This window comes from Manacus candei, unplaced genomic scaffold (assembly GCF_025592945.1).
Source record: "Manacus candei isolate 608988 ecotype Guabito, Panama unplaced genomic scaffold, ASM2559294v1 h1tg000064l, whole genome shotgun sequence".
NCBI classification, from domain to species: Eukaryota; Metazoa; Chordata; class Aves; order Passeriformes; family Pipridae; genus Manacus; species Manacus candei.
Genome location: NW_026138112.1, coordinates 2,118,664 through 2,143,745, shown reverse-complemented (window position 1 = coordinate 2,143,745; position 25,082 = coordinate 2,118,664). Strand labels below are relative to the sequence as shown.

The following is a 25,082-nucleotide window of genomic DNA, read 5'->3' as shown; positions in this document are numbered from 1 at the left end:
TACAGCATTATACATCATAAAATCTGAAAGCATAAAATGGAACCTCGTGGAACACACATTCTGCTAGAACCAATTTGTTGATTGCTGTGGCAGTAGCAGCAAACACAAAAACATTCAGTTTTTACCATATGCCTCAAACAGCAAGATACAGTCTCGAGTATTTGGGAATGCTGTGCTTTGCTCTGGTCAGAAGTACAAGAACCTGTCAAAAGGTTCTTGATGTTATGTCAGCTCCCGAGCCTGTGGTGTATCCTCCTGACAAGAGGGAATTGCTGTAGGAGTCAGTGGAGGGGTGTTGGAAGGGACTTGGGAAAATCAGCCATTTTACCCTATATCTAAGATGGACTCAGTTCCAACTAAAGCATTCCTAGCTGAATTCCACATAATTATTTTTTAGAGAATTGTAGGATGGAGGTCTGATAACCTTTCTATGCCATCTGTTTAATTATATAAACTTTTTAGACTATCAGAACTTACCTCATGTCTAAAAAAAAAAATCTTCCTTGCTGCTCCTTGAGTCCATTGCTGCTTGTCCTGTTCCCACAGACATTGAAAACAGTTTGTCAGTTCATTTTTGCAGCAACCACATTGTTACTTCAGCGTTCTAAACTAAATAAGTTTAGATCTTCTAAGTATTTTCTCATAGATTTTCATGTTTTCTAAGCAAGGTCTGGGTGTTCTTTTGTTGCAACACTGCTGTGTTGTTGACATGTTATTTTGTGTTCAGCTACAAAGCCAAGCTACAAAATTACTCTGTAGCTAATTATTTCTAATCTTGCATTTATGCATTTCACTGTCTACACAACTGCAGCGCTTCCCTTTTAGTCTCACTGAAATTGTGTTCTACTTATCACATTCAGCTGCATTCTGAAGGTGTTTTTTTAATTCTCATTTTTGCCTTTCAAAATACTTGCAAATCTTAAACCATCTTAAAACTACGTATTTTGCACTGAATTGGTAATAGAGTGAAAACTCAGCTAAATGCTCTTAAGGATTTGGCAGCTCAGGGCACTGGAATGAGTTTCATCTGTAATACATTAGTTGTGCTTTGGGATAACAGGAACAGCAGTTAAACCATGCAATGCAAAAACCTCTGCACTGAAACATGTACAAAATGTTATGCCATTCAAAAGCTACTAAATAGATGGCAGAAAGCTCTGTTGTTGTACTGGAATCACTCACTCCATCACTGCAGACAGGAAGGAATGATAAAATGGCAAGTTTTGGGGAAGAATGGCTGTTTGAGCTCTTGCCTGCAGGCACCTTGGCTTACCTATTTTATATCTGATTCCAGTTGATGCCCCACATAAAAACATGGGAAAGAAAATTACAGTTAAAGAAAGCCTTTTTTATTAATTTGTTAATTTTTGCCAATAAGATCTTTTGTTACTTAGGGTATTTTGATGATTTGTAGTTCCAACTTAGGTGGCAGCAAGTGGAAAAAGTCATTCATCTCCCCAAACAGCACCTGAATTTCTGCACTGAGCTTAGTTATTTCTGAGAGGGAGGAGTGAAAGATAGGAGCTCACTTGCACTTAAGGAGAATATGCTGATTTTTCAGTCACAGTGAAACACAGAATTTGGATTTTGATAGCTACTTTTTGCTAAACTATTTATACACTGCACTATAATACATTGGAGATAAAATACCCCTAATTTTTTGCCACAACATGATATCTGATAAATTGATTGTGCCAACTCGGAGACTAAAGAATTAATTTTTTTCTCATTTCAAGTGTCTTAAAAATACCAGTTGTCAGTAAAAGATAATTTTTCCCTACGACTGACTGTAATAACATCTTTGAACTGTCAAGCAAACTGTCTCTGAGTGACAGCTGAACTGTGTGTATTTCAAGAAGATCAAAAAATAATTTATGAGAGAGGTTTAAACTTACAGGGTGCTGAAAATTACAATGGAGGAGAGATAAATGTAAAAGCATAAAATATTCAAATATTTTGAATTTTTTTTTGATAAGTCACAGTTCTTAACTGTCCATTTTGTTAGGTATCATTATGCTGCCTCATGCTTTTCATGTGATGAGGTTTCATGAGATTAAAAATAAAGGTAATAGGAGTCCCTGTCATTTTGGGTTTGAGCTGGTGGTTTGCATGCTGGATTCAAGGGATCTCCCTGCACCTACGTGGCATCCTCAGTGGTTTCCAGGATGTGGGGGCCTTAACAGGGGTGAGCTGTGAAAGCTAGAATACGTTTTTTGAAGGTCGAGATTAAGGAAAGTTTATAATTAAAACCACAGACATACTGTTGATCAGAAGTATTTAGAAGATACAATTTTATGTGCTAAAAAAAAAATAAAAATCTTTAACTCAGACATGCTATTTGAGCCATCCTGATTTGTTTCCAGATGAATTTCTAGTCCGTACAAACTGGACAAATAAACCTAACACATGCTTTTGTTGCTGTGTTTTTACAAATGTATTAAAAAGCCTTAGCAACTGGGAAGTCCTAAGTAATTTACATATTCTACATCAAAACTGTGTTGTTTGATCTTTAGAGTTGAAGTACGAGTATGAATATTTTTGTAGAAAAATTAATCAAAGAGAAAACCAGCACTTTTCTTGTGCCACGTCTCCACCTAGAAGTGGTTACTGCCTAAAATGTGACCATAGTCTTGCAGAGTTTGTGTAGTCAGTGTCTGTGCAACTATTAATAAAATTATTCAGGCTGTCCGTGTGTTAAAACAACTCTGAAAGTGCTGTTTGAACGGTGGATTTGGGCTGTGGATGGTGCAGGCACAGCTGATACATGCGACGCTCATCTTGAGCCACACAGAGGCACTTCTGTGGATTAAAAACCCCGGGAATTTAATTCCAGATTGGCCTGACTTGCCAGGCCTGTGACACACACTTGGCCATTTCGTATCACTCTGCTGTGACCTGCAGGCTGGGCTTTGAATGGGAACTGTTCCCGCAGCTGCACAAATCGCTGCTTTGGTGCACAACATTCTTGTTAAAGCAGCCAAACACACTCCTGCTCTTTGTGGTCTGCTCCTGTGCCTTGCCAGAAGCTGACAGTGCTGGGGCTCCCTCACGCCTTGGGTGCTTCCCTGCGGGCAGTCTCACCTTCTGCCATGTCCTCCCTCACACGAGCGCAAAGGGAGCTGCGGGCGAAACACTGAGGGGGACACACTGAGGCGGCTCGGCATAGGGGGAACACAAGCTGCCCGTGGAGGGGAAGCAGGACATGGTTCTCAGGGCAGTGGAGGGCGGGAGGCGGCGGGTCCCTCACAGGTCCCCTGACGGGTCCCGGGGCGGCGGGTCCCTCACGGAGGTCCCCTCACGGGTCCCCTGACGGCCCCCCCACCGCTGCCCAGACGCGCGAGAGCCCTCACGCGCCTCTCCTCTCCCCACCGCGCAGGCGCGGCGCGCGCGAGGGCGCGGCCGTTTCCCCGCGCAGCCGCGGCGTGGGGCGGGGCGGGGGCGGGGCCGGCGCAGGCGCGGTGGGCGCAGTTGGCGGGTTCCCCCCACCCCGGTGGCGGCCCCGCGCATGCGCGGCGGCCCCGCTGTCAGTTCCGGCTGTTTGTCCGGGAAGTGGCTCCGGCCGGAGCCGCCGCCGCCCCCCCGATCCCCCCGATCCCCCCGCACCCGCCCCCCACCCCCCGCCCGCGGCCATGGCCCGGGACTACGACCACCTCTTCAAGCTGCTCATCATCGGCGACAGCGGTGAGCGCGGCTGGCGCGGCCCCGGGGGGCGCGGGTAGGCCGCTGGCGGGGTGTCCGCCCCTTCGGGCCGTGAGGGGCCTGAGGGCGGCGGCGCGGGGGAAGCGGGGAGGGGCGGCCTCCTCCTCCTCCTCCTCCTCCTCCTCCTCCTCCTCTTCTTCCTGCTGCTGCTCCCGGGGCACCCCCGGTTCCTGGGCTGTGCCGGGACCCCCCGCGCTGTGTGTGAATGGGGGGGCGCGTTCGCTCGGGCGTTCGCGGGGTTTTATCTGGTGAACCTGCGGAACTGGCTGCCGCAGGATAGTATGGTAAATAGGTTGACTGCGTTTGGGAAAAGGCAGATTGGGCACGTAGAAGTCAGGACAGCACTGGCACTGCTGCCGGCATCAGCCCTGGCAAGCGCGTGTTTTGACGGCGCCCACTACTCTGTTGCTGGGATGAGGAGGGAATTCCCTTCTCCTGCTGACTGGCGGTTTAAAGATCGATGGGAAGGGCTGGCTGCCCTAGGGACCACTGTTTCCAGTGTGGCAACTACTACGTTTTGATAGTCATTGTTATCTTAATTATTCCATAAGACACTTTCTGTGCTTTAGCCTGAAGTCTCACTTCTAGAGTTGGTCACTTTTTTTGAATAAATCCTTGAAGAGTTGGTAGCTTTGTGTATTTCTGCTTATAGTATAGAATGCAAACATCTATAAACAGAAAATAAAGGGGTAGTTTGAGTTTCTTCAGAACAGACCCCTAAATTCTTCTGCAGCAGCTTCAGAAAGCTCTGGAGGGCTGAGAACTCAGCCCGTGTCTGGTGCTTTAGTCTTGGTACATAAGAACTGGGACTGGGAAGATTTCTGCCTTCAAGTCCAGTTCAGTGTTGGTAACACTCCAGCAGCTCACAGTTTAATTTCCATAGACTGGGGAAGATTGCATCCACCCTCCTCTTTAGCAGAGGTGTGGTCCTGGGGCGGCAGGTCCCGGCATGCAGCGAGGAACAGCTCTTGGATGAAAGTGTAAAGTTGCACTATCTTACCAGTTGTCACCTTCAGAAGCTTTAGCTGTATTTAAAAGTGTTTATTCTACATGAAATTGTGTCTGCATGGAGGGATCTAAGGAGGGAGAAAGAGCAACAGCTTCAGAACAGCTAAAACCCCAGGCAGTTTTGGGAGCCTGAGGATTATTACAACCAAATGCTGCATTCCGAGTAAAGCAGTAGCTCTGCTGCTTGCTGATGAGCTTCAAAACTGTTCAGGCAAGACAAACAGGGTGGTGAGAACTCTGAGGAAGACTTCTCTTCATTTTAAACAATTAAATCAGATTTCTTAACTGAGTCTTCTTGAGCAAAGTCCCTACAGTGTATCCAGTGAAAGGAAAGAAGTGTTGTGAGAATTCTCGGGCTGCCTGTGGTTCTCTGTTGTAATTAAATCTCACTGTGTAGTTTGAGTATTGATTTTTCTTTGGTTTTGTTTTTGCTAACCCCAACAGGAAGGCTTTCTCCCTGCTTTCACAAAACAAGTTTGCTTGCCTTGTTTATTGACGTTTATTCCCTGCAATAGGAAGCAGACTGACACTGGATAGGATGATTCTGGCACATCTGCTTTCCCCTGTATGCAAATCTGTCAAGAGGGTAGTAGGTTTGTGTGTTTTTAGAACAGGTCATCCTGAGAAGCTGCTGGTGATTTCAGCTGTGCCAGATATTTAAAAATAATACAGATGATCTGTGCTTTGCATCTGCTTCTTTAATTCACTCTGCTGTTCAGTAGAATATGGCTCTTGGAAACCCTGTCTGGCACTGAAATTTGCTTTTAATTTTGATTGTGTGGGCAACAGGCCTTTTTGTTTGTTTGTTTCATTTTGCTGTCTTCAACAGGCTGAGGCTCTTGTCTTCAGATCTTCAAATAGCTCTGTGTGGGAAGTGGGGGGTCACCAAGAGTGTGGTTTCTCTATGTGTGAACAGTGTGGGTCAGAGGCAGTGTTTGTTTAGTGAGATCCTTGTCATCGGGAGTGTGGAGAACTTCCTGAGTTCGGGAGGTTTCTTCTCCCTGGGAGCTGCCAGCGTGCTGGGAGCAGTGCAGGCTGTGCAGAGCAGGCTGTGCAGTGCAGGGCAGTGTGACAGAGCAGTGTCATGTGCAGCTCTGCAGCGTCGCCCAGGGCCGGCTGACTTTGGAGAAGGTGGTGTGGTCTGACAGGTCTGTGGGTTCTGGCATCTCTGCTTGCTTTTTACTAAGCTGGAGGCCAAGGCCAAGAAGCATAGCACTTGCTGAAACATTTTTATTTTATTTTATTTTTTATTTAATTTTATTTTCTTTCATGTTATTCTTTTTTCTTAGCTGACTGGTATTTTGCAGAGGTTTAGCTTCTGTTGAATAACAAGTCCTCTGTTAAAGTTCAGGAACTGCTCTGCTACCTCTGTTGAGCTCAGAGCTTTTGACTATGTGCACGCTGTAACTGTATTTTTTAGAAGCTTTTTCCCCTCCTTTCCCTTCCTTCTTAGATTGGTAATAATAAGAAGTGAGCATGGCTTCTCCAGATGGCTGGTGGTTTCAACTCTTTGCAAACGAGGCCTGGCTCACTGGAATTTTGCAGATTTTTAGGTTGGTTTTTATTTTTTGTTGGTAGCTATCAGCACATGCCAGCACCTGAAAACTACTGGAGTTCTGCACTGTCTTTGCATAGGTCTTTTATTCAGAAGAACTTGCAAGTTATACATCATCAAAATAATTAACTTGAATAACTTTTACCTGAAAAGATTTAATAGATAATTACCCTGGTGAAGTTGAATTTCCTACTCATGCCATAGCAGATTTATTTTGGGGAGGAAAGGTTATTAACAGCAGAGATGTTATGCAGAGATAACCATGTGGAGGCATTTGGATACCCAGATTCCCCTGGCTGGCTGTGCAGGAATGAGTTTCTTACAGTTCATGTCTGAAGCACTGTGAAAAATGCTTCCCTGCAAGAGGGTGTGATCAGGGTGCAAACAATGTTTTATGGAAAACCTGGATGAAGTGCTACTCAAAGCACTTGGAGAAATGTTTCGTGGAACATTTTGGCAGCTTCAGAAAGGTGTGTTAGATGTGTAACAGGCCTATTTTGGATGGCAGTACAGAACAGTGATTCCCAATTCCTCTGTTTGGTTTAGACTTCCATTAAACTGTGGCCATGACAAGCTTTATAGTACCAAGCCTTGGTCTGATTATTGTCAGAGCAGTCCAAATTCCAGCAGGGCACAGAGAATGGGAGGTGGGCAGTGGAATTCAATAGAGTGGTTCAGAGCAGTGTTCTGAGCCCATGTTAATTAGCAGGACATGCCCCTTTTTGGCTCTTTCCTTAGCAGATTTAAGCCTACTGGTTGTAAACTTGCTGTTAGTTATTACTCTTCTCTGACCTCTTGAACTGACCAGTGCAGAAGGTACTGTTGGAGGTTTTGCTGAGGGCTGGAGGAAGGAAGGGACAACCCCCCCCCTGCACTGCTACCAGAAGCATCCTGAGCCTTGGGGTGACTGTGCTTGGTCAAATCTCTGAGGAGAGTGCTGAGATGAACAGTCAAGGTGGATGGTACCAAATGATCTGCTGAGAAAATACCTGAGTTACAGTTAAAAATGCGATGGATGGGCACTGTTACTTTGGGTTACCTGACACCCCAGATGATGTATTCAAAGATCTTGCTGTGTTTGTTTGTCATAGGTGTGGGCAAGAGCAGTTTGCTGTTGCGTTTTGCAGATAATACCTTCTCAGGTGAGTGGTTTGTTTACTTCAATAAGTGAAATGCTCCAGGTTTGCTCCAGTGCTGCTGGTTGGCAAGAAGTTGTTCTGCATTTGCCCACTGATAGCTGTACTAGGAATACATCATGTTTCTAACTTTGCATCCCTTGGTATAAGCCTGTACAGGCCATCCTGTCTGGTCTTCACTTGAAACTGAAAGTCCCACAGTATTTAAATACTGACATGGTTACAGAAATAGCTTTGGTGTTTGAGCTTATGCTGTACTCTCTGCAGACTTCCCATTAGCCATTTGGAGTTTAGATTGATTCAATGTTGTGGTAAACCACTTATATTTGTGATATAACCAGTTTATTGGGAGGAAACTCTTAGAACAGACTGTATTCAAAGTCAGTGTTTGCACAAGTATTTACAGGAGAGCTTTGTCTCAACATTTTCACAAGTGAAATACTCTCCTAGTTACTGTTTCTTGAGATATTTGGGTGCTTACTCTTGATCACCAAGAAGAATAATTTTGTTTTGTAGCCCTGACCTTTAAATTTTAAGGGTGGCACGGAAGAAGTGACTTTATGGCTAGGAAAAAAAGCTGTTTTCTGCAGATAAAAATATGCAGACCAGCATGACATAAGGCATATTAAACAGTAAGCAGATATGGGGAACCTTGTTCTCCTGTCCAGTCTGAGAGTTGCTGCCAAGCAGCGCTCAGAAGTGTGCTTTGGGACATCCAAAATAAACAAGACTTGAGTTCTGACTTACCCACACTTTCCCTCCAGGCAGCTACATCACTACCATTGGAGTGGATTTTAAAATCCGGACAGTTGAGATCAATGGAGAGAAGGTGAAACTCCAGATCTGGGACACAGCTGGCCAGGAGCGCTTCCGGACCATCACATCAACGTGAGTATCGCTGGGCTTTGTGCTGTGCAGCTCTGGGGGCAGATCTTGTAGTTCAGCGTTGGGGTTGAGGTGTTTGGATGTTGCAGTTGATGAGGTAACCGTGGCTTTGTGGTCTGCACAGTGGGACTTCTCTCCCAGCTGATTGTGGTGGTGATACCTTGTGGCCTAGGTTTGGAACTAGGATTTCAGATTTCCTCACTCTTCTGTGCATTTCCATGGTGGCTTTGACTTATTCCTCTGCTGGTAGTTTCCAAATGGTAGAACCAGAGTTATTTCATTGCATATAGCAGAAAACTGGTCTCTGTAGCCTGTCCAAGATTGCCCTCTGATTAAATGCACTGCAGAAGCACAGAGTGCAAACCCTGTCAGTGTCATACAAGTAATGAACAGCTTGGAGATTGAAGAACAGGATTTCTGATACTTAGTTTTCCTTTAGGACAAATGTGTTTTAGCACCTATCTTTGTGTGGAGCTCTGCTGAAGCAGACATGATATTAACCTTTTCCTTGGTTGGAGTTCAGATTCAAGCTCATTGTCCTTTTGAACAGTGTGTGCAGAGCTTTTCCGGTTCCTGAAGAAACCACACCCAGGGCTGTGGCAGTGGGAACTAAGAATAAAATGTGTTTGTAAACTGATTGCAGTAAAGGTGGCACTGCTCACTGTTGCACTGGGGGAAGAGGGAGAAGTACATTAGGAAATGGAACTTTTGTTTCCTTGGGTATGAACCGAAAATAGTAATTCTTAAAAGACCCAGGTGTTTCACTTGGTCTTTCATGACTCACTTCAGCTTTGGCCCCTGTTTTGGAGGAGGATCTCTGATGAATTGGTTAATTTACTCAGACATGACAATGAGATTGGTTGCATGTGTGTTATGTCTGAACAGCTAGAAATGGCAAAATTGAAGCCGATGTGTGCCAGCCCCTTTCCTCTGCGCTCCTGTACGGACATTACTGGATTACTCCCATTGTTTCTTAAGTGTTTGGCTTGAAAAAACTCAGTTGCCTCTTGTAGGGTTCCTGTGTGTGACATCACTTCTTGTTTCAGAGCTGCAGGCAGCTCTGGGAAGGAAGTGGTGAGGGGGAGGCAGCAGAGCGGTGCTGCGGCCCCATCAGCTGTGACAGGCGAGTCAGAGTGCCCCAATTACTGCTGAGTCAGCAAACGGCCTTCCTGTTTGCAGATTCCCTGACTCGGAGCTGCGTTAATGAGCGCCGGGTCGTGGGGCTGAGGCCAGCTAGTTTAGAAAGCCGTGGTATCCAGCCCTGAACAGGGAACACCAGGAAAGGAGGATTCCCTTTGTGAACGGGGATAGCTGCAGATCGGACTTGGTGTAGTGTTTTATGTCATTTTTTTTTTTAATTAACATTTAAAATAGATAAACTGAAAGGGTTTGAGGGTGTTTGTGCCGTGACCTGTTGGAACTCTGCTACTACTTCCTTTTGCATAGCTTTTTACCCAAGTGAGGTATGTTTTATTCTGGGGGTAGTGAAAGCCCCAGTTTTCCTGACTTGTCTCTGCTAAAGTAGTTACAGAGTCTGGGAAGAAAGATTTGAATTTTGTGCCGTTTTAAGTAAAGAAGTTCATGTGTCCAAGTGCATTTAAAATATTGAGGAAAACACTTTGGGAATGCTGATTACATGGACACAGAGATTCCTCTTGCTGCTAGGTTGGCAAGCTAGTCCAGCATTCCTAATCCAGGAGATAAGTTTTGGATTTTAGAAATGGTTCTGCCTTTTTTTTTTCTATCTGTTGGCAAAGTAATACTATGACTGATTTACCCATCCCAAACTGAGTGACAAATCAGTTGCTAGTACTTACAAAGGGGCTTGGCTGTCAAATCATGGGTGGAGTGTGAGTGCCCTGTCAACAGAATGTAGTAGTCTATCTAGTCTTTGACTAGATTGAGGTTTACACTGAATATAAAAGGTGTTCCTTCATTATTACAGTAGGCCAGGAAGTCCCTTTACAGTGAAAGGCAGAGTTCAGATTGATGTTGAGCCAAGGCTGGCAAGCAAGCCTGAAATTAGAGCCCATCTGGTAATTACAGTAATAGGTTGGAAGTACTGCTGTTTGGACTTAGAATTGCAAAATGGTAGAGGTGGTAGGAAGTTAATAGTGGAAAATTGGGAAGCATTGAAAGGTTGTACTGGTTTGATTTTACTTGACTACAGCTACAGAAGCTGTAAAACAGAATAAAACTGTTAAGGAACAGAAATCATGTTGATCTGGAATATTCTGCAGAAGTTCAAGAAAACTAAACTAGATCAGAATTTTATACTGGGAAGTATAAAGGCAGCTGTTTTTATTGTCTGTTAAATGTGGAAATACTGGGATAGCTGGTGCCTAGTGGGAGGAGAGGCCAAGCTGTGTGAATTTGGTTGGCATGGAATGTCATCCAAATTAAATTTAAATTCACCAGAGATTTAGCATGCCAGGACACAGCTGTATTAGCAGGAACAATTAAGATGCATGAACAATCAGTCCCTGCACTTGCTTTGCTCTTGCAGACAGGACTACTTTGTCCTGATTCAGGACTGTGGGTTTAGGGATTTCAGCTTTACATGATAGTTGTCAGATGCCAGTTCAGGATGAACAGTGAGAGCAGAGGGACCTTCTGCCATGGTGTCCCTTGGAATGGCGTGTTCAGGAGAGGGATAAGCTTTTTGAGATGGTAGAATTGCTGTGTCATGTAAACCAGGTATGGCTGTTAAAACAGTGGTCTGTTTGACCTGTGACAATAGATGTGCTCCCAGGAACCTGAAAGAAAGATGAGTATGAAATCAGATTATTAGAAGTCTTTGGAAATGGTTAGAATTCTATGTGAATGAAAAGCAAGGAAATGTGTGCTACAAAGTAGTGAAATGTTAACAAAGAAGTTGGATTAAACCAGTGACCTATCCTTCACATTTGGCAGTTACCTGCTTTCCTGGCAAAATGAACATCTGGGCCCTACTGAATGATGTAGTCAACCATACTGTGTCTCTTTTAAATCTGACTTAGCTACTGCTGTGCTTCATGAAACCGACTGATAGAACTCCAGATGTTAATACTGGGAAGCATTTAGGAGAGGGAATATGAGAACCTTCTCACTGGTATCTTGCAGTAGGGAGTCCCCAGTAAATGGCAGATGTTCCCTCCTGCTTAGTAAAGCCGTGTTCAGACTGGAGGGGAGGATGATGGTGGCCAAAGGACACGGTGAGTTTGGTAACCACTTCTGAAGATCCTCTGTGCCAAGTCTGCAGTATTACTAGGTAGTGTGTCAAAGGCAGTAAGCTTATGTCTTTAGGATTTAAATTTAATTCTGATGGTAGAATAAGCAACTTAGGTGGTTTTTTCCAACTTAAATGTTGGCATTCTTAAGCCTCTTCCACACCAAAGCCAAATGTAAAGCCTTCAGATCTAGGGAACTCTTCCAACCAAAGCATCCTGCAGTATATACAGGTCGAGTTTATTTGTTTTTCACCTCAACAGGATACTTTCATGGACACTCTAAACATGAATGACTGGTCTATAATGTTTTTTCCATATTTCACTGAGGTGTTTATCACCAGGAGCAGGTGCTGGTTTTGGAGGTTTGCAGGGTACATGGCAGAGCGTGCCCACCATACAGAGGGCAGCTGGCATCAGTCAGTCCTCCAATGGGGGGCTGAGATTGAGAACTTCATTTCTCTTTCACTCTCATTTCTGTGGTATCCATCTTCCCTAAAATGTGGATGGGAAGGAAATAAGACATTCTTTCCCTTGTGTCAAAGCCTCAACTACCTCTTTGTTGCCAAAAGCACAAAATTTACACCTACTCCTCCCTGAATGCCAAAAGCCCCATCTGTTCTCTACTCGCCAAAGCCCACAACTTGTTATAAAAGCAATTCTGCACTGCATCATTCTGGAAGTTGAAGTATGGGGTAGGATAAATCAGATTTTGTTTTCTAGTACTGTCCTGTATTTGGGGTTGGAGAATCTTTGCTGTACTTGTTAAGTTTACAGTGTTATCTAGGATGCAGAAGTGCATCAAACAACTGATAGAAAATAGCATGACCAGCCTTTTGAGAGAAATTGTGTATAATGGGGCTTAAGAGTTAGAGAATAACAGGTAGTCATGGTCTTTTCTCTCAGGCTTATTGCTCTTAGTAATGACAACCAATGGAGAAAATGACACTTAAGGACAGATGAGGGGTTGGTAACCTTTCTAGAACGATGTGCCAGACAATTTTCCCTTCCAAAAATAGAAGCAGTGTGTGCTGGTAGGCACTCAGCAGGAGTCAGGGGTTGCTGTCTTGCACAAAGGAAGATATTCTGATAAATTGGTTGGCAATACTAGTGCTTTGTGTCTGGAGCTCCCAGCTCCTGCAGAGTTTTGGTTGCCGTGGTGGTCTTTGTTGCCGGGTCCAGCCCACAGTCCTCGTCCCAGGAGCGAAAACAGAGCGTGTTGACGACCTGTCAGGAGCGGGATCTGAACGTGCTGGCTGCGTGTTTTCTGCTCCCCGACATCATGTGCTTTGCTTAGAAGAAAATCTAGGTGCGTGGGCAAGGTAGGAGCAGCAGGATGCTCTGTGGGGTCCTCTGGTTGGGATGACAGGATCACCAGGCTCGCTGGTGTGCGCAGCAGAACGAAGCAGCTCTGCGTAGGTGTAGCTGAACCCACCGCGCTTCTCCAAAGGCTCAGTGTTGTCTTTGCAAATGTAATGCTCAGAGTTAGGGAGGAAGTGGTAGGTCAGCCTGAGGGCTGCTGAATTAAAAGACTATTAGGTGATATGGGAGAGTTTGGAGATAATTAGTTTATTGTTCAGCTGTAGAGAAATCCAGTGTGTTGGTCCCTGGGAACAGTATTCATCAAAACCAGTGTGCAGTGTGTCAAGAGAGGATGGGTTGTTTTTGCAACATGTGGATTCAGGCCATGGAATACTTTTTCCTCTAAAGGATCTAAGTTATGAATTAAAGTAGAGCTTGTAACAAAGTAAAGCACAAATGCAGTGCTGTAGCAGGTTTTGAAGCTGTTAAAGGAACTGACTGTGAATGGAATAGAACATTTGACAGTGCAGATCTCTTACGGGCCGGGAATAAGTAATTCTTACCTGAGTTAGTTCTTGCCAGGGAAAGTGAATGTACAGCATAAATTACTGATAAAACATGGTGTGGGAGAAGTATTTGACTGCCTTCTGCAAGTGCCCAGATGAGCAGTAGGAGCAGACTGTTCTACTTCTGTAGAGCAGGTATCATGTCATGGAGGAGTGCTGATACCCAGGGATGCTGAGATCAGGAGAGGAAGGTGTGTGACTGTGAGTGGTATGTGCCTCTCTGGAAGTCTGTCTGATGATCTATAAAGGCAGGTGGCTTCTGTTGTAGAAGGATGATGAGGCTGGAGGTGGGAAGAGACTGTGATTTGTTCACAAGTGCATCAGTAGCAAAGTGAGCTGAAGCTTCGAGATCTTCTGAAAGGTGTGTTGGGGTTGAATTCAAAGGCTTTGAGGTTCAAAGGTGTGTTCACTGAGATGGAATAAATTATGAAAGAGGAGCAGAATGGTCACAGTGGAGATCCCTGAAGTGCAGTGGAAGGGAGAGTGCTACATGTGGTAAGAGAGCAAGGACTAGGAGTACTGTCAAAATTTAAGGGAAGATCCTCAATACTATATGCTGGTTTCTTGAATTTGTTTTATCAAAAATTTTAATGTACATATGAAAGAGGAGAGGAGGAAAGGAAAAGAACGAAGCTACACATAACATAAAAAATGGATGCTGGTGAAGACTTCACTATCAGCTGTTTTAATTACTTTTTTTTTTGGGGTGGGGGGCAAAGTTGCCTAATTTGCAGTAGGGAACATACCTGGTAACCTTGTGAATGTGGCTGAAAACCAATAAGGTGGAGCTTGCTGTTTTTCATACAGCATTTTCCTGGTGCACACACTGCCTGCCTTTGGTAGGTTCGTGCAGGTGATGATGTTGGAACTTGAATTCAGATATTTTTCTTGCCTATCAGAATTGCTCATTGTCCTTTAAAGGTGCTGGTTGCCCAAGATTAATGGGAATAAACTGAAATGAAGCTTATTTTTAATGGCTAAAGGTAGCAGAGCACAGTGAATGCACATATGGAGTCGATCTGTTGAGTAGGAAGGTGTGATCAGAACACAGTCGCTCAACAAGACAGAAATTTTTGTGAGCTCAAGAGAGCTGTGATTGAGGGTTGAGTATATTTGGAGATCTGCTGAAATTTTAGTCTGTAAGTGATCTTTCACAGATAACAAAATTACTGCAGAAACTCGATGTGGCTTGTACAGCACCAGGGTTCACATCACAGCCAGTTCTGAGGGACATGCTGGGGTTGTGCTGCCTTTGGTCACGGAGCTGGAAGACAATATTAACATTTGAAGGTCTTGACAACCTGAACAAGGAAGTTATTATCAGCCTTTGGACTTTGAAGCCTACTTGTACAGACTGAACAAGCAGGGAGGTCTGTAGGTTTAGAGGAATAGCATGTGATCAAGCTGTTATAAAAGAATTAAATGAGTCTTCATTGAAAGAAAATGGAGGCACTTGATTGCTGTAACTTGTGGATTTGTTAGGAATCCTGTGGAGGCTAAGTAAAAGAGCTGAGAAGGTGACACCCAGCTTAACATTTACTGTCCTTTGCTGCTCCACAGGTATTACAGAGGAACACATGGGGTCATTGTTGTCTACGACGTAACAAGTGCAGAATCTTTTGTGAATGTAAAACGGTGGTTGCATGAAATTAATCAAAATTGTGACGATGTCTGCCGGATACTGGGTAAATAATCAGAGTTACATCATCTCATTCAGTGGGCTCACCTGCCAAAGTGCCAAACTGACTCTTCTTTTCTTTCCTTTTTCAGTGGGGAATAAGAATGATGACCCAGAGCGAAAAGTGGTAGAAACAGAAGATGCCTATAAATTTGCTGGGCAGATGGAGATCCAATTGTTTGAGACCAGCGCCAAAGAAAATATTAATGTGGAAGAGGTAATGTAATATTCAGAGGAGTGTAGATACAACCATTTGGGGATAGTGGTGTGGGGAAAAAATAAAAATTACATTCTTCCCATTGAGGAAGAAAGATGAAGTGCTTTGTATGAGTTGCAAGTAGGTAAAATGTCAAAAAGAGACATCCAACTGTGCTTGGAAGAGTTGGGGAAGCGAAATGAAGGAGCCCACGCTGCTATTTTCAGTAGCTTTGCAGTGCTCACATATTAGACAGGGTCTCAGAAAAGACTTGTCATTAGGGAGAATGCTTGTAGGAGGTAGGACTGCCCAGTTTTCACTCGTGGCCTCAGCTACCAAACTGACCTGTTTTTATTTACTGATTTGGAAAAGGGGATAGAAGTGCTATCAATTTGTCTTGGGAGTGAGTTGGGAAGGTACTGGATTTCCTCTTGGCCTGTAGTGGGTTGGGGAAGATCTCTGAAGCATTACTGAAATACCTAGAACAGTGGAGTCTCTTCAAAAGAGCAGCACCCCCACAGGAGCCAGCCCGAGTTCTGGGGAGCTCTGACCACGCTTGTTTCTCTTGCAGATGTTTAATTGCATTACAGAGCTTGTCCTGCGAGCAAAGAAAGAAAACTTAGCAAAGCAGCAACAGCAGCAACAGAACGATGTGGTGAAGCTAACGAAGAACAGTAAAAGGAAGAAGAGGTGCTGCTAATGCCCTTTCCCTGCTGCAGAGACTCTGCTCTCAGACAGATCAGCCCCTCCAGCTAGACTCGGGCAATTCCACTGGGGCAGGCTTTGGGAGGACTTTCTCAGTTTTGTGCCGTTATTTAAAGATTATTTTTTTCTCCATGTTTTCTATCAAGAGGCGCTGGCACCTTACCACTTCAGTGCCAAGAAGGTATCGGATGGAATCTTGCCCCCCTCTCCTCCCCTGCTCATTCCAGTGCGCCTTGTAGACAAGAAGGACGTTGCCTACCAAGTGGACTAATTAACCCAAGAGTTTGTATATAATGTATATTGCTTTAACCAGCCTCGCCTCCCTGTTGTCGCTTTGGCTTCTGCCTTCTTAATGTCAACCAATCATGGACTGCAGAGTTCATCTTTTTAAAGAAATAGTACAAAGTTCTTAACTCGAGGTGGCCCCAGGCTGGCAGCGACTGCTTCCCGGGGCCTCTGGCTGCATTTCTGTTGGGCTCCAGGCTGGCAACTGGTGCCCCTGGGGCCTCTGGCTTCTCCTGGAGTCCCAGGCTTTTACTGGGGCTCAGGCTGTGTTTTTCTAGGTACCAGGATTGCAGGTGTCACTGCTGGAGCCTGGGGTTTCACTTCACCAGCCCCTGGGCTGGCAGCTGGTGCTGCTGCTGGGGCCTTGAATTTCAGTTTGCCGTGGTCCAGATTTGTGGCTGGATCCTTGGGTTTCACCTCCTTGTGCTGCAGCCCAGCTGTACCTGTGCTCTCCTGTAGTTTGTATCAAGATACTGGAAAACAAACTGACCTGCAGAAGTGGGATTTATTTGGATAAAACCTTTTTTTTTTTTTTTTTTTAAAGCAAAGTTTGACTCTTTGACCTCTGCTTCTGGTTCTGCCGGTGTCCTAAGTGAGGGTCCATTTCTTTTGAGAAGAACAAAATTCATGTGATTCTGCCAAAAAACCCAAACTTCTCCTTGCTGCCCTGTCCACAGATAGGCAATCTGAACTTGAATGTGAATTTTGGTGGCAAAGCTTTTGTTTTTTGAGAGAGAAAAGGCATGAAAATAAATCCAGCTGTTCTGGGTTGATGTCTGAATATGAAAGCTGCTGCAGGATCATTCCCAGAATTCTTCTGTTAGGAAGGAGGACTGCTGTTTAATGCAAAGAAATGGAAAGCTTGCTTGCTTGGGTTATGTGGTGGTGGAGGATCACCCTTGGAAACAAACTGGGCTCACTGTGCTCAATGTTTTCCTGGCCCTTGTTGGCCTTTCTGGGAAAACAAGGGCTCAGTTCCTCAGCCTGAATAGATGTAGTTAAAGGTGGAGAGTGTATGTGTGTGTAACTAAAATATCAAATGTCTGGGCTGAAAGGACATGCTCAGCACCTGAATAATTGCCTAAATAATATTAAAAAATAATTTTTCCTTAAAATGACTAAAAGGCATGGAGGGTATGACTTCCTTTAAGGCCTTGAAGGTGGGCATACTCAGTGTGTCTGTAAGTGGCCCTATGGAATTGCTGGCCTTAGTTTGGTAGGATGTGATTCACTGCTGTCCATGAGCTTGGAGTCAGCCCACTTCTCTCCCTTCCTCCCCCTTCCCCCAGGAGAGGCTAAATTTTAGTCACTTATTTTGCCTGCATTTTTTTAGATTTTTCGGGTTGTGGTAAAAGCCCCGATCATACAATCACGTCACAGTCAATCACTTTAAAGACTTTTTACAAAATGCAAACAATGAATGTGTAACACATGGGTTTTTTTAATCAGTTCAGGTGCTGGGAATATGTATCCAGCTGCCTTCACCCGTCTCTTTTCTTCACATATCTTGCATTGGTAACCCAAGAATAAGAGTGAGCTGGGATGATACTGCTGGAGTGAGCTCTGATAATTGTAAGACTTGAGTGGCTGTGGAAAGTGGTGGCTGAATTCCCACCAGTCCATCCTTGTCTGCTCTCTGGTGTTGAATGTGGTGTGTGCCAGGAGGAGCTGGGCCATCCCTGGAGCCTTCCCGTGGGAATGGAGCTGTCCTGTGATAGTTACCCCTTGCAGAGTAAAGGGCCCAGCTGTGTTAACTTTGGGACTCTTGTGGTAGCGTGTGTGCAGATCTAGGAGGGAGTAACTTCATATAGGCAGAAGTACAGAAAATGTCTGAATTTACTGGAAATGATGCAATAAAATGAGGAAATGGTGCACCCAAGCCTGGAGTGTTCTCTTATATGGAAAAGTTGGTCCTCTTTGAGTCCAGGTCTTGGTGGCCATGGTTTGAACTCTGCCAATCCAGGTTTCCATCTTTCTGGCTTAAAGTGGGAATTTCTTTTTTTTTTTTCCCCAGAGCTGGCTGTAGAGGAGCAGTTACCTCTGCTCTTGCCACAACTATTCACTTGGAAGGGGTGGGGACTGTGTCTCTAGTGGTGCTGATGTGAAGTTTCCTAAATGTTGAGCAATGGAATGTCTAACTGGTTTGCTAGGATTATTTCTGTAATGAAAGTTTCTAATTATGCTTTTTAAATAATTTTAAAAAACTAAAAATAAAGGTTACAAGCTGCCAAATCTTTTTTTTTTTTGAGGCTCTGTTTCCTCTGCTGACCAGCACCTGGAGGTGGAGGGTGGCAAGCCAGGGGTGAGCTCTGCTGCTGTATTGTTTTTTTCCTGGGAGGGGATATTGACAAAACCACAATTAATGCTTTCAAATGTCCAGTTGCTATTTTAGTTTTAAATGTGAATGAAGAGTAAGCTGGAACTGGTAACTTATTTCTGCGTGATGCTTGTGATTGTGCTGTAATCTTTTGTCTTTCTGTTCAACAAGAAGTCTTGAGTGAGCTTTGAAAGCTCCTCCAAGGCAGCAGGGGTCAGCCCCTGAGGTGATTAAAAAGCATCTGGAGTCTGTCCTCACTTTCCCAGGAAATTAATGTGTGTTTAATTAATCTGTGCAGGAACTCTGCAGCCGTGGCTGTGTGTGCTGCCCTCAGCATCCCCTTGCCCCGCTGCCCTCCATGCACGAGCAGCTGCCCAGGGCAAGGCCTCACTCCTGGCGAGGTGTGATGGAAACCTGCTGTGGGAAGGTGCCTTTCTCCATCTGCACCCTTCTGGTAGGACTAGGGAGAGGGGAATCCTGAGCACGTGGGGATGGTGTGAACTGTGGCTGGTGCAAGCTGGAGGTGTGTCACTGTCTGTGTGTTGTGTCTAAACTCCTTACACTTTGAATCTGCCTCCATATAACAGCCAGTAAAACAACACAAGTGGCTGGAAGGTGGGATGATTTACCAGCTCCTCTGGTAAATCAGATGCTTCAAATGTTTTTTTTTTTCTCCTGGCCCGTTCTCTTCTGAACACACGCAAGTGCTTTACGTGGCTGAATTTCTTGGGATGATGCAGCACTAAAGATGCTGTTGGGTGTTAAATGACAGTTCAAAAAATGAGCTTGTTTTGCAGCTAAGCACAGTAAGCAGTGAGAGCTGAGACGGTATCTTATAAATGATCTGTTTTATTCTGAAGAGAACTATTTACAAAAGAAGTAGAGCATTGTTTTTACTAAAAATATGCCTTTATAGATTTTTGTAATATGTATCTTATAAAAACCATACATTTATTTACATTACTGCTACATACAAAAATTACAGCACTGTGGTATATGTACATATCTATAGATACATTCTTTCTGCTTGTCCCTGCTGTGTGCTTTTTCCCTCTCAATCCAAGGGAATCATTGCTGCAGCACCCAGACACTTCCTTTCTTGGCTTTTTGGTTCAAACAATCTTGCTTTTTATAGCTGAGTGGGGAGTAGAGAGTTTGCCTGATGGAGAGGCAAATCTGGAATTTACCATCCTAAGTAGGACAAGTGCATCGGCCCTGCCTGCAGCCTCCCTTCCTGCTTCCCTGTGCAAAATTATTCTGTTGTCATTAGCTGATCTGCTGTTCACCTGGATGGCAAGTTGCTGATCTAAGTTTGTAATAAGATAAAGTGCTAGTGACTTGCCTTTCAGTTACACTTGTTCCTTGTTTACAGTGGCTTCCCTTACAGAGTTTGTGAAGGGGAGACTGATCCCTTTTCCCTCAGGCTTTGCCCAAACAGTCACCTGTTACTGAACTGCGGGAAAGTCCTTTGTAACCCTAATCTCAGCAGGCATCTCTTCTCTGTGCAATATTTGAACAGTGACTGTGCAGCACTACTGCTTTATTTACCATTATCTCAAAAGCAAGGCTGAGGGTTGTGTTTAGAGCTGCTGATCCCACGCCTTAAATCTCCTTTGAGCTCCTGAGTACCTGCCGGATTAATGCGCTTCCTCCATCTCATCCACTGGAGCCGATGTGTCCTTTATGCCCTGTGTGTCCTGGGAGCATCAGGTACCACGAGTGAAGTGTCTTCTAACCAGCACTGCAAGGCTGATTCCAGGCTCCTGGCTGTGACTGGATGGAGGTGAGTGTTTTGATGACAGTGCGAAGTGAAGTGGTCGGGACCTTGTTAAAACACAACGTGACAAATGAGTGTGAAGGACTGTACGGGTGAGGGTTTTGAAGACAGAACGACAAAACCTAGCTGCTATGTTAAGGCAGTTTCTGTTCCTGTGGAGTAGCAGCTCAGCACAAGGAGGTCTCCTTTGGTGTGTTGTCCAGTTCATTACACCCAGTTCTCTTGTATTTCTGGGTTTAGTAGTGCAACTAAGTCTTTAGGGTTAAGGGGCTAGTTTGAAGAAACCATACCCAACTGGCACCTTGGAACACGCTGACTTTCCTCTTGCAATCTCTTCCATCACTCTTATTAAATACATAAAACTGCAGTGGGATTAAGGATTTTCCTTAAATGAAGAGATGTGCTGTGCCTCCCCCTGCAAGTGAATGAGTCGCTTTCTTCAGCAAACATGTAGCAGAAGGCACCTTTCTTCATCTCATTACTGCATCTTCATGGGATAACTTAAGGCCCTTGCCTTTGGATTGCATCCATCCATCCATCCTCACGGGGGTAGAGTCCCACACAGCTGCTGGGCATGTGGCTTGAAGAGAGAGCTGGTGGGGCCTGGGAAGTGACAACTGACAGCAGAAAAAAGGTCCTTGAGGACCGAGATGTTCACGTGGCTCTCCCACGATAAGCAGAGCATCCTTTTCAGGGTGTAACTGTTCACAGGTATTGCTGGCATCCGTGAACTCTCCTTCTGCAGGTATCAAAGGTTATGTTAATGCATGTGGGTGTAACAGTCCTGGCAGCAGGAGATGCAGAGCATGTGCCTCATGTCTTTGTCCTGTTGAGAGTCACAGTACAGGTAAGACAGGAGGATGAGGACTCACCATCCTGAGAGCACTTGGCACTGTGCTACATCCCTTTCCCTCGCTTGCACAAGTGGATACAAGCAGATACTCAACAGTTGAGCATTGCCTAGAAAGGAGAGGCCAAGGTTCAGTTTCCTTCCCTGCCTGTGAGACTTCGGGTTCTTTTCCCCATAAGCATCAAGCTGTATTGGTGGGGCTTTGCCCAAGTATTTCCTGGAGCAGGCTCTGCAATCCAGGTTTCATTGCTTTCAAGTAAATGGGTCTTACCACTCAGCTCTTTACCATAGCTTCCAACCTCAGAGTACTCTGCTTCTTGTACCATGGAGCTATCTGAGTGCAAGATGATTTAATATCAGTGCAGTAGTTTCATGCTAACAAGGAAATATGGGAATGCTCAAATCTTTGTAGGCAGAAAGGATATTTGTACTGAGGTATTATGGATGTTCTATCCCATAGGTAAGTTGAATAATAAAACCCAAGCCACCAGCCTCTTACCTGCTGCTTAGAAGAAGGTTTTTGATACCTAATTCTAGCAGAAAGCTTGTTCCTGTAAATAGTGAGCAGAGAGAGCAGCTCCCTGTAGGATGGTGTTTTAGCACCAAAGTTGCTGAGCAGGGCAGAGCTGAAGGTGTACCCAGCTCTGTTTCCTGTGGGACAGTGTAGGTGGTGGCCTGTTTAAAGCAGCAGGGAGACAACTTAGGGCCTGTGGGTATCATAAACTGCAAGAATGTGTGAAAATTGCATGACAGCAGCAGGACATCTCTGAACTGAGCCTGGCATTCCTCACTGGCTTATGATGGTAGACTGTGTTAAAGAGAAGAGCTGTAAGGTGCCTATCCAGTGCAGAGGGAAGGTCCTTAATTGAGTATTGCAGGATTTCCAGCACTGCTGTGTGCATACACCAAAAAAGTCACGTTGCTTCTTGTTGATGAAGTCGTGCAAGGCAGGCTCTGATCATCTTTGATCAGTAGGAGGTTTGGCTCCCTGCTTGCCAAAGGGCTGAGAAGTAACTTGCAGGCAGGGACAAGTACTCCTCCTTTCTGCTGGGCCCCAGCCAATGTTACTGCATAGGGCAGAGTAACCTGCAGGCTTTCCAGAGTTTTGTAGACACCCTGATGGCCTTTGGCCTCAGTGAAGGCAGATGCCAGTGTGCTTTCTGAGGATTGAGTGCCAACCCAGTGTCAAAGACCCACTGACATCATTATGGGTAGGCTTTCAGTGAATTATTAGTTGGGCTTTTGGGGGCCTATCCAGTTAAAATGACAGGTTTCTTCTCTGTTTGGGAGGTGTGCATGGCTTTGGGGAGAAGTGTGTGACTTGCTGAAGCTCCTCAACTACCTTTGGTCATCAGAGGGACAGCAGCTGCCCCAGGACCAAACACCCACAACTTTAATCCAGTCTGTAATCTGTTGTAGATGGTCAGTCTCTTGGGGAGAAATCCTTAACATTCTGTGTAGCTACAGACTGCAACTCTTACCTCTGTAACAGGAGGGAGCTGGAGAAGACAGTGACACCAGCAATCTGCCCCCTGCCCTGAGCTGTGAGGAGCCTGGATTCCCAGCAAGGGTGAACAGCCACGCAGAGCTGCAGGTGCCCAGGCAGGATCTGCAGTGAGGGCTCAACTTCCACCACAGAGAAAGCTACATTTGTCAAAACATGGCAGTGCTGGGGCCAGAGTGACTCCAGTCTTGGTGGGATGGATGAAGGATGTCACAGCTGCCAGGACTGGAGGGTGGTATAAATGACTCCCCTCTCTTCTCTTACATTCAGCCTCTTCTTCCCCCTGTGCTCACTGTGACAGCAGTTCTCAATCCCCTGCACTGCTCTGTCTTGGGGCTGCTTATTTCCTTCTCCAGCATGAGAATGCTTTTAAGACAATCAGAGTATTCTTCACAGCAGAAACTGGACTGTGCCGAAGCGCTAAAATATACCCTGAAGTTTATCACTTCACTTATAGAATAAGAAAAGTTTCTTTCTATTAGTATCACATTGTCAATTTGCAAATCTCCAATTCATGTAAACATTTGGTTCAGACCAGGTGCGGTGTAAATAGTGCAGAGTCTCAAGGGTTAACTCCTTTGCCCCCTTCTTTTTTACTCAGTGGATCAGACTTGGGTCCATCAGCAAGCTGGGCAGCTGCCCCACTCCCCATCTTGAAGCAGGAACTGTTGGAGAGTTTTCTCTTTTTCCAATCAATTTTTCTTGAAAAAGGAAAAGAGACGGTTTCCTTCCGCCCCGACGGGCTCGTCCCCCTGCTGCTCCGGCCTGAACGCGGGGGAGGGTCTGGCACTCCGCTTGGCTCCGGAGCCACTGGAGAAGGAATAAGCAAGCTGGCTCCATTCCTTCGGGTGTTTGTCCATCAGCTGCTGGTCAATGACCCTGTGCATGTCATCCTGCAGCAGAGGGAGAGGAGAGGGGTGTTAGTGGCAGCTGATGCTCCACGGGAGCTCGCGCCGGGATGCGGCTGAAATGGGTATGAAACGTGCAGTGATGAGATGGAGCAGGGATGACAAGAGTGGGGACAGGTCTGAGCCCCCGCCCGACAGCAGGCTCAGCTGTGCTTGCTACTGTGAGGCTTTTCAGTGAGCCAGGAAGATAAATCACACAGTTCTGAGGGATAAATCACTCAGGTGCTCTCACCCAGGAGCACTGAGCCTGCTTGGGACCCTGTGACACCCCTGAACTATGTTCCTCCGCTGTCTGCAGCTTGTAGATGTCCCCTTTGGGGGGAGAAATAAATAAAAAGAACAAATGCAGCTGAAAGCAGATGCTGGAAGAAGGAAGGGTCTGTGCTGAGCAGGCCTGTGTGTGCACTGTGGGGAGCAGGCAGGTGTGGCAGAGCTGCCAGCACAGCCACGTTAGTGGGGCTTCTTCGGGGAAGGTGCTGAGGGGCTGGGGAAGGTGTGGGGGCTGTCCAGACCCCACGTGAGCTTTGCACCAGACTTACCAAAGAGAAGTGAGCTCATCCCTTAAATCTGCTCCTTCCCCCAGAGCAGAGCAGTGGAAGCAATCTGACTGACAGCTCGGCATGAACTGGGGCTTTTGAGATGTACCAGAAATTCTCTGGTTTTGTCCATGTTTGCAGCACAGTGGAATTACTCTACACAAAATAATTGGCCAGTTCTGTTGCCAGTAACGGTGTGCTGCTGTGCTCCTTGAAAACATGGCTATCAATCCTACAGATTTTAAACCTTCAAATCCATTACTTCTGCTCTAATTGCATGTTTAAACTGCAGCTTAGTGAAAATGTGTGTCCACAAACTAGCCGTACAGGAGGAATCAAATGTTCTCCAGCAGCTTGGTCCCTGATTAGGACTGAAGGCACTATCTGGTGAGAACAAGGATTCTCTGGATGGGCTGCAGTGGTGGAAGTGCTGTTCATTTGGCACCTCATGCAAGGCAGCCTGTCAGGGAAGCACCAGGACAGAAGGGAAGGTGCTGCCATTGCCCAGCAGGTGACCCAGGTGCTCTGTGGAATCAAATCAGCCAAGTAGAAGTGGAAACTTAAACGATGTTTAATCTCTTGTTGCAGCATTTTCTGCAGGGAAAAGGATCAATAGCCATGACCTGGACCTGAATTTATTATGGGGACTTTCCCTGGGGGAGCAGGAGGGTGCAGAGCTACAGACTGGGGAAGCTTTGGATCTTTTAAGAGCAGGGCTGGAGAGAGGAAAGGCAGAGGGAGAGTTGAAGAGGTTAAGGTAAACATCAGTATTAAGATGAAACAGGTTTCCAGAGCTGAAGCTGCCATGTGAAAATGTATGGCACTGGGATTTTGAAGGCACCTCTTCTAGTAAATGAAGTAGGTACCCAGGCTCCTGCATGGCAGATCTGTGTCCTTGATCAAGCACACGACAAGGGGTGAGTATGATTTATATATATTTTTTTATATATATACACAAAAAATATTTTA

General features: G+C 45.4%; 2 protein-coding genes across 5 annotated transcripts in view; one reads left to right on the top strand and one right to left on the bottom strand.

The window, feature by feature from the left end:
• Positions 1 to 3,500: 3,500 nt before the first annotated feature.
• Positions 3,501 to 18,453, top strand: RAB35 (RAB35, member RAS oncogene family). Of its 2 annotated transcripts, XM_051805409.1 has the most exons (6): positions 3,501 to 3,681; positions 7,354 to 7,404; positions 8,163 to 8,286; positions 14,918 to 15,042; positions 15,128 to 15,252; positions 15,803 to 18,453. In XM_051805409.1, the coding sequence occupies exons 1-6, from the start codon at positions 3,630 to 3,632 to the stop codon at positions 15,929 to 15,931; spliced, it is 606 nt and encodes a 201-aa protein (XP_051661369.1). In that variant the 5' UTR covers positions 3,501 to 3,629; the 3' UTR covers positions 15,932 to 18,453. The 2 variants fall into 2 exon arrangements, with proteins under 2 accessions (XP_051661369.1, XP_051661368.1); XM_051805408.1 differs by lacking the exon at positions 7,354 to 7,404 and having other exon boundaries at positions 3,507 to 3,681.
• Positions 18,454 to 22,317: 3,864 nt separating this feature from the next.
• The window catches only part of BICDL1 (BICD family like cargo adaptor 1), a 47,204-nt gene continuing 44,439 nt past the window's right edge, over positions 22,318 to 25,082 (bottom strand). For 2 of the 3 annotated variants that reach the window (XM_051805391.1, XM_051805393.1), the window contains one exon: positions 23,313 to 23,562. In XM_051805391.1, the coding sequence (XP_051661351.1) occupies positions 23,362 to 23,562 (201 nt within the window). In that variant the 3' untranslated portion in view covers positions 23,313 to 23,361. Of the gene's footprint in view, positions 23,563 to 25,082 lie in introns of all 3 variants that reach the window. The other variant, XM_051805390.1, reaches the window with a different exon arrangement.

What these genes read in the sequence shown, in the direction of transcription:
- RAB35 (XM_051805409.1), top strand. Translation starts at nt 3,630, where the DNA reads ATGGCCCGGGACTACGACCACCTCTTCAAGCTGCTCATCATCGGCGAC. An exon ending in GCTCATCATCGGCGACAGCG is followed by an intron (nt 3,682 to 7,353) that starts GTGAGCGCGGCT and finishes TGTTTGTCATAG; the next exon opens with GTGTGGGCAAGAGCAGTTTG. An exon ending in TTCCGGACCATCACATCAAC is followed by an intron (nt 8,287 to 14,917) that starts GTGAGTATCGCT and finishes GCTGCTCCACAG; the next exon opens with GTATTACAGAGGAACACATG.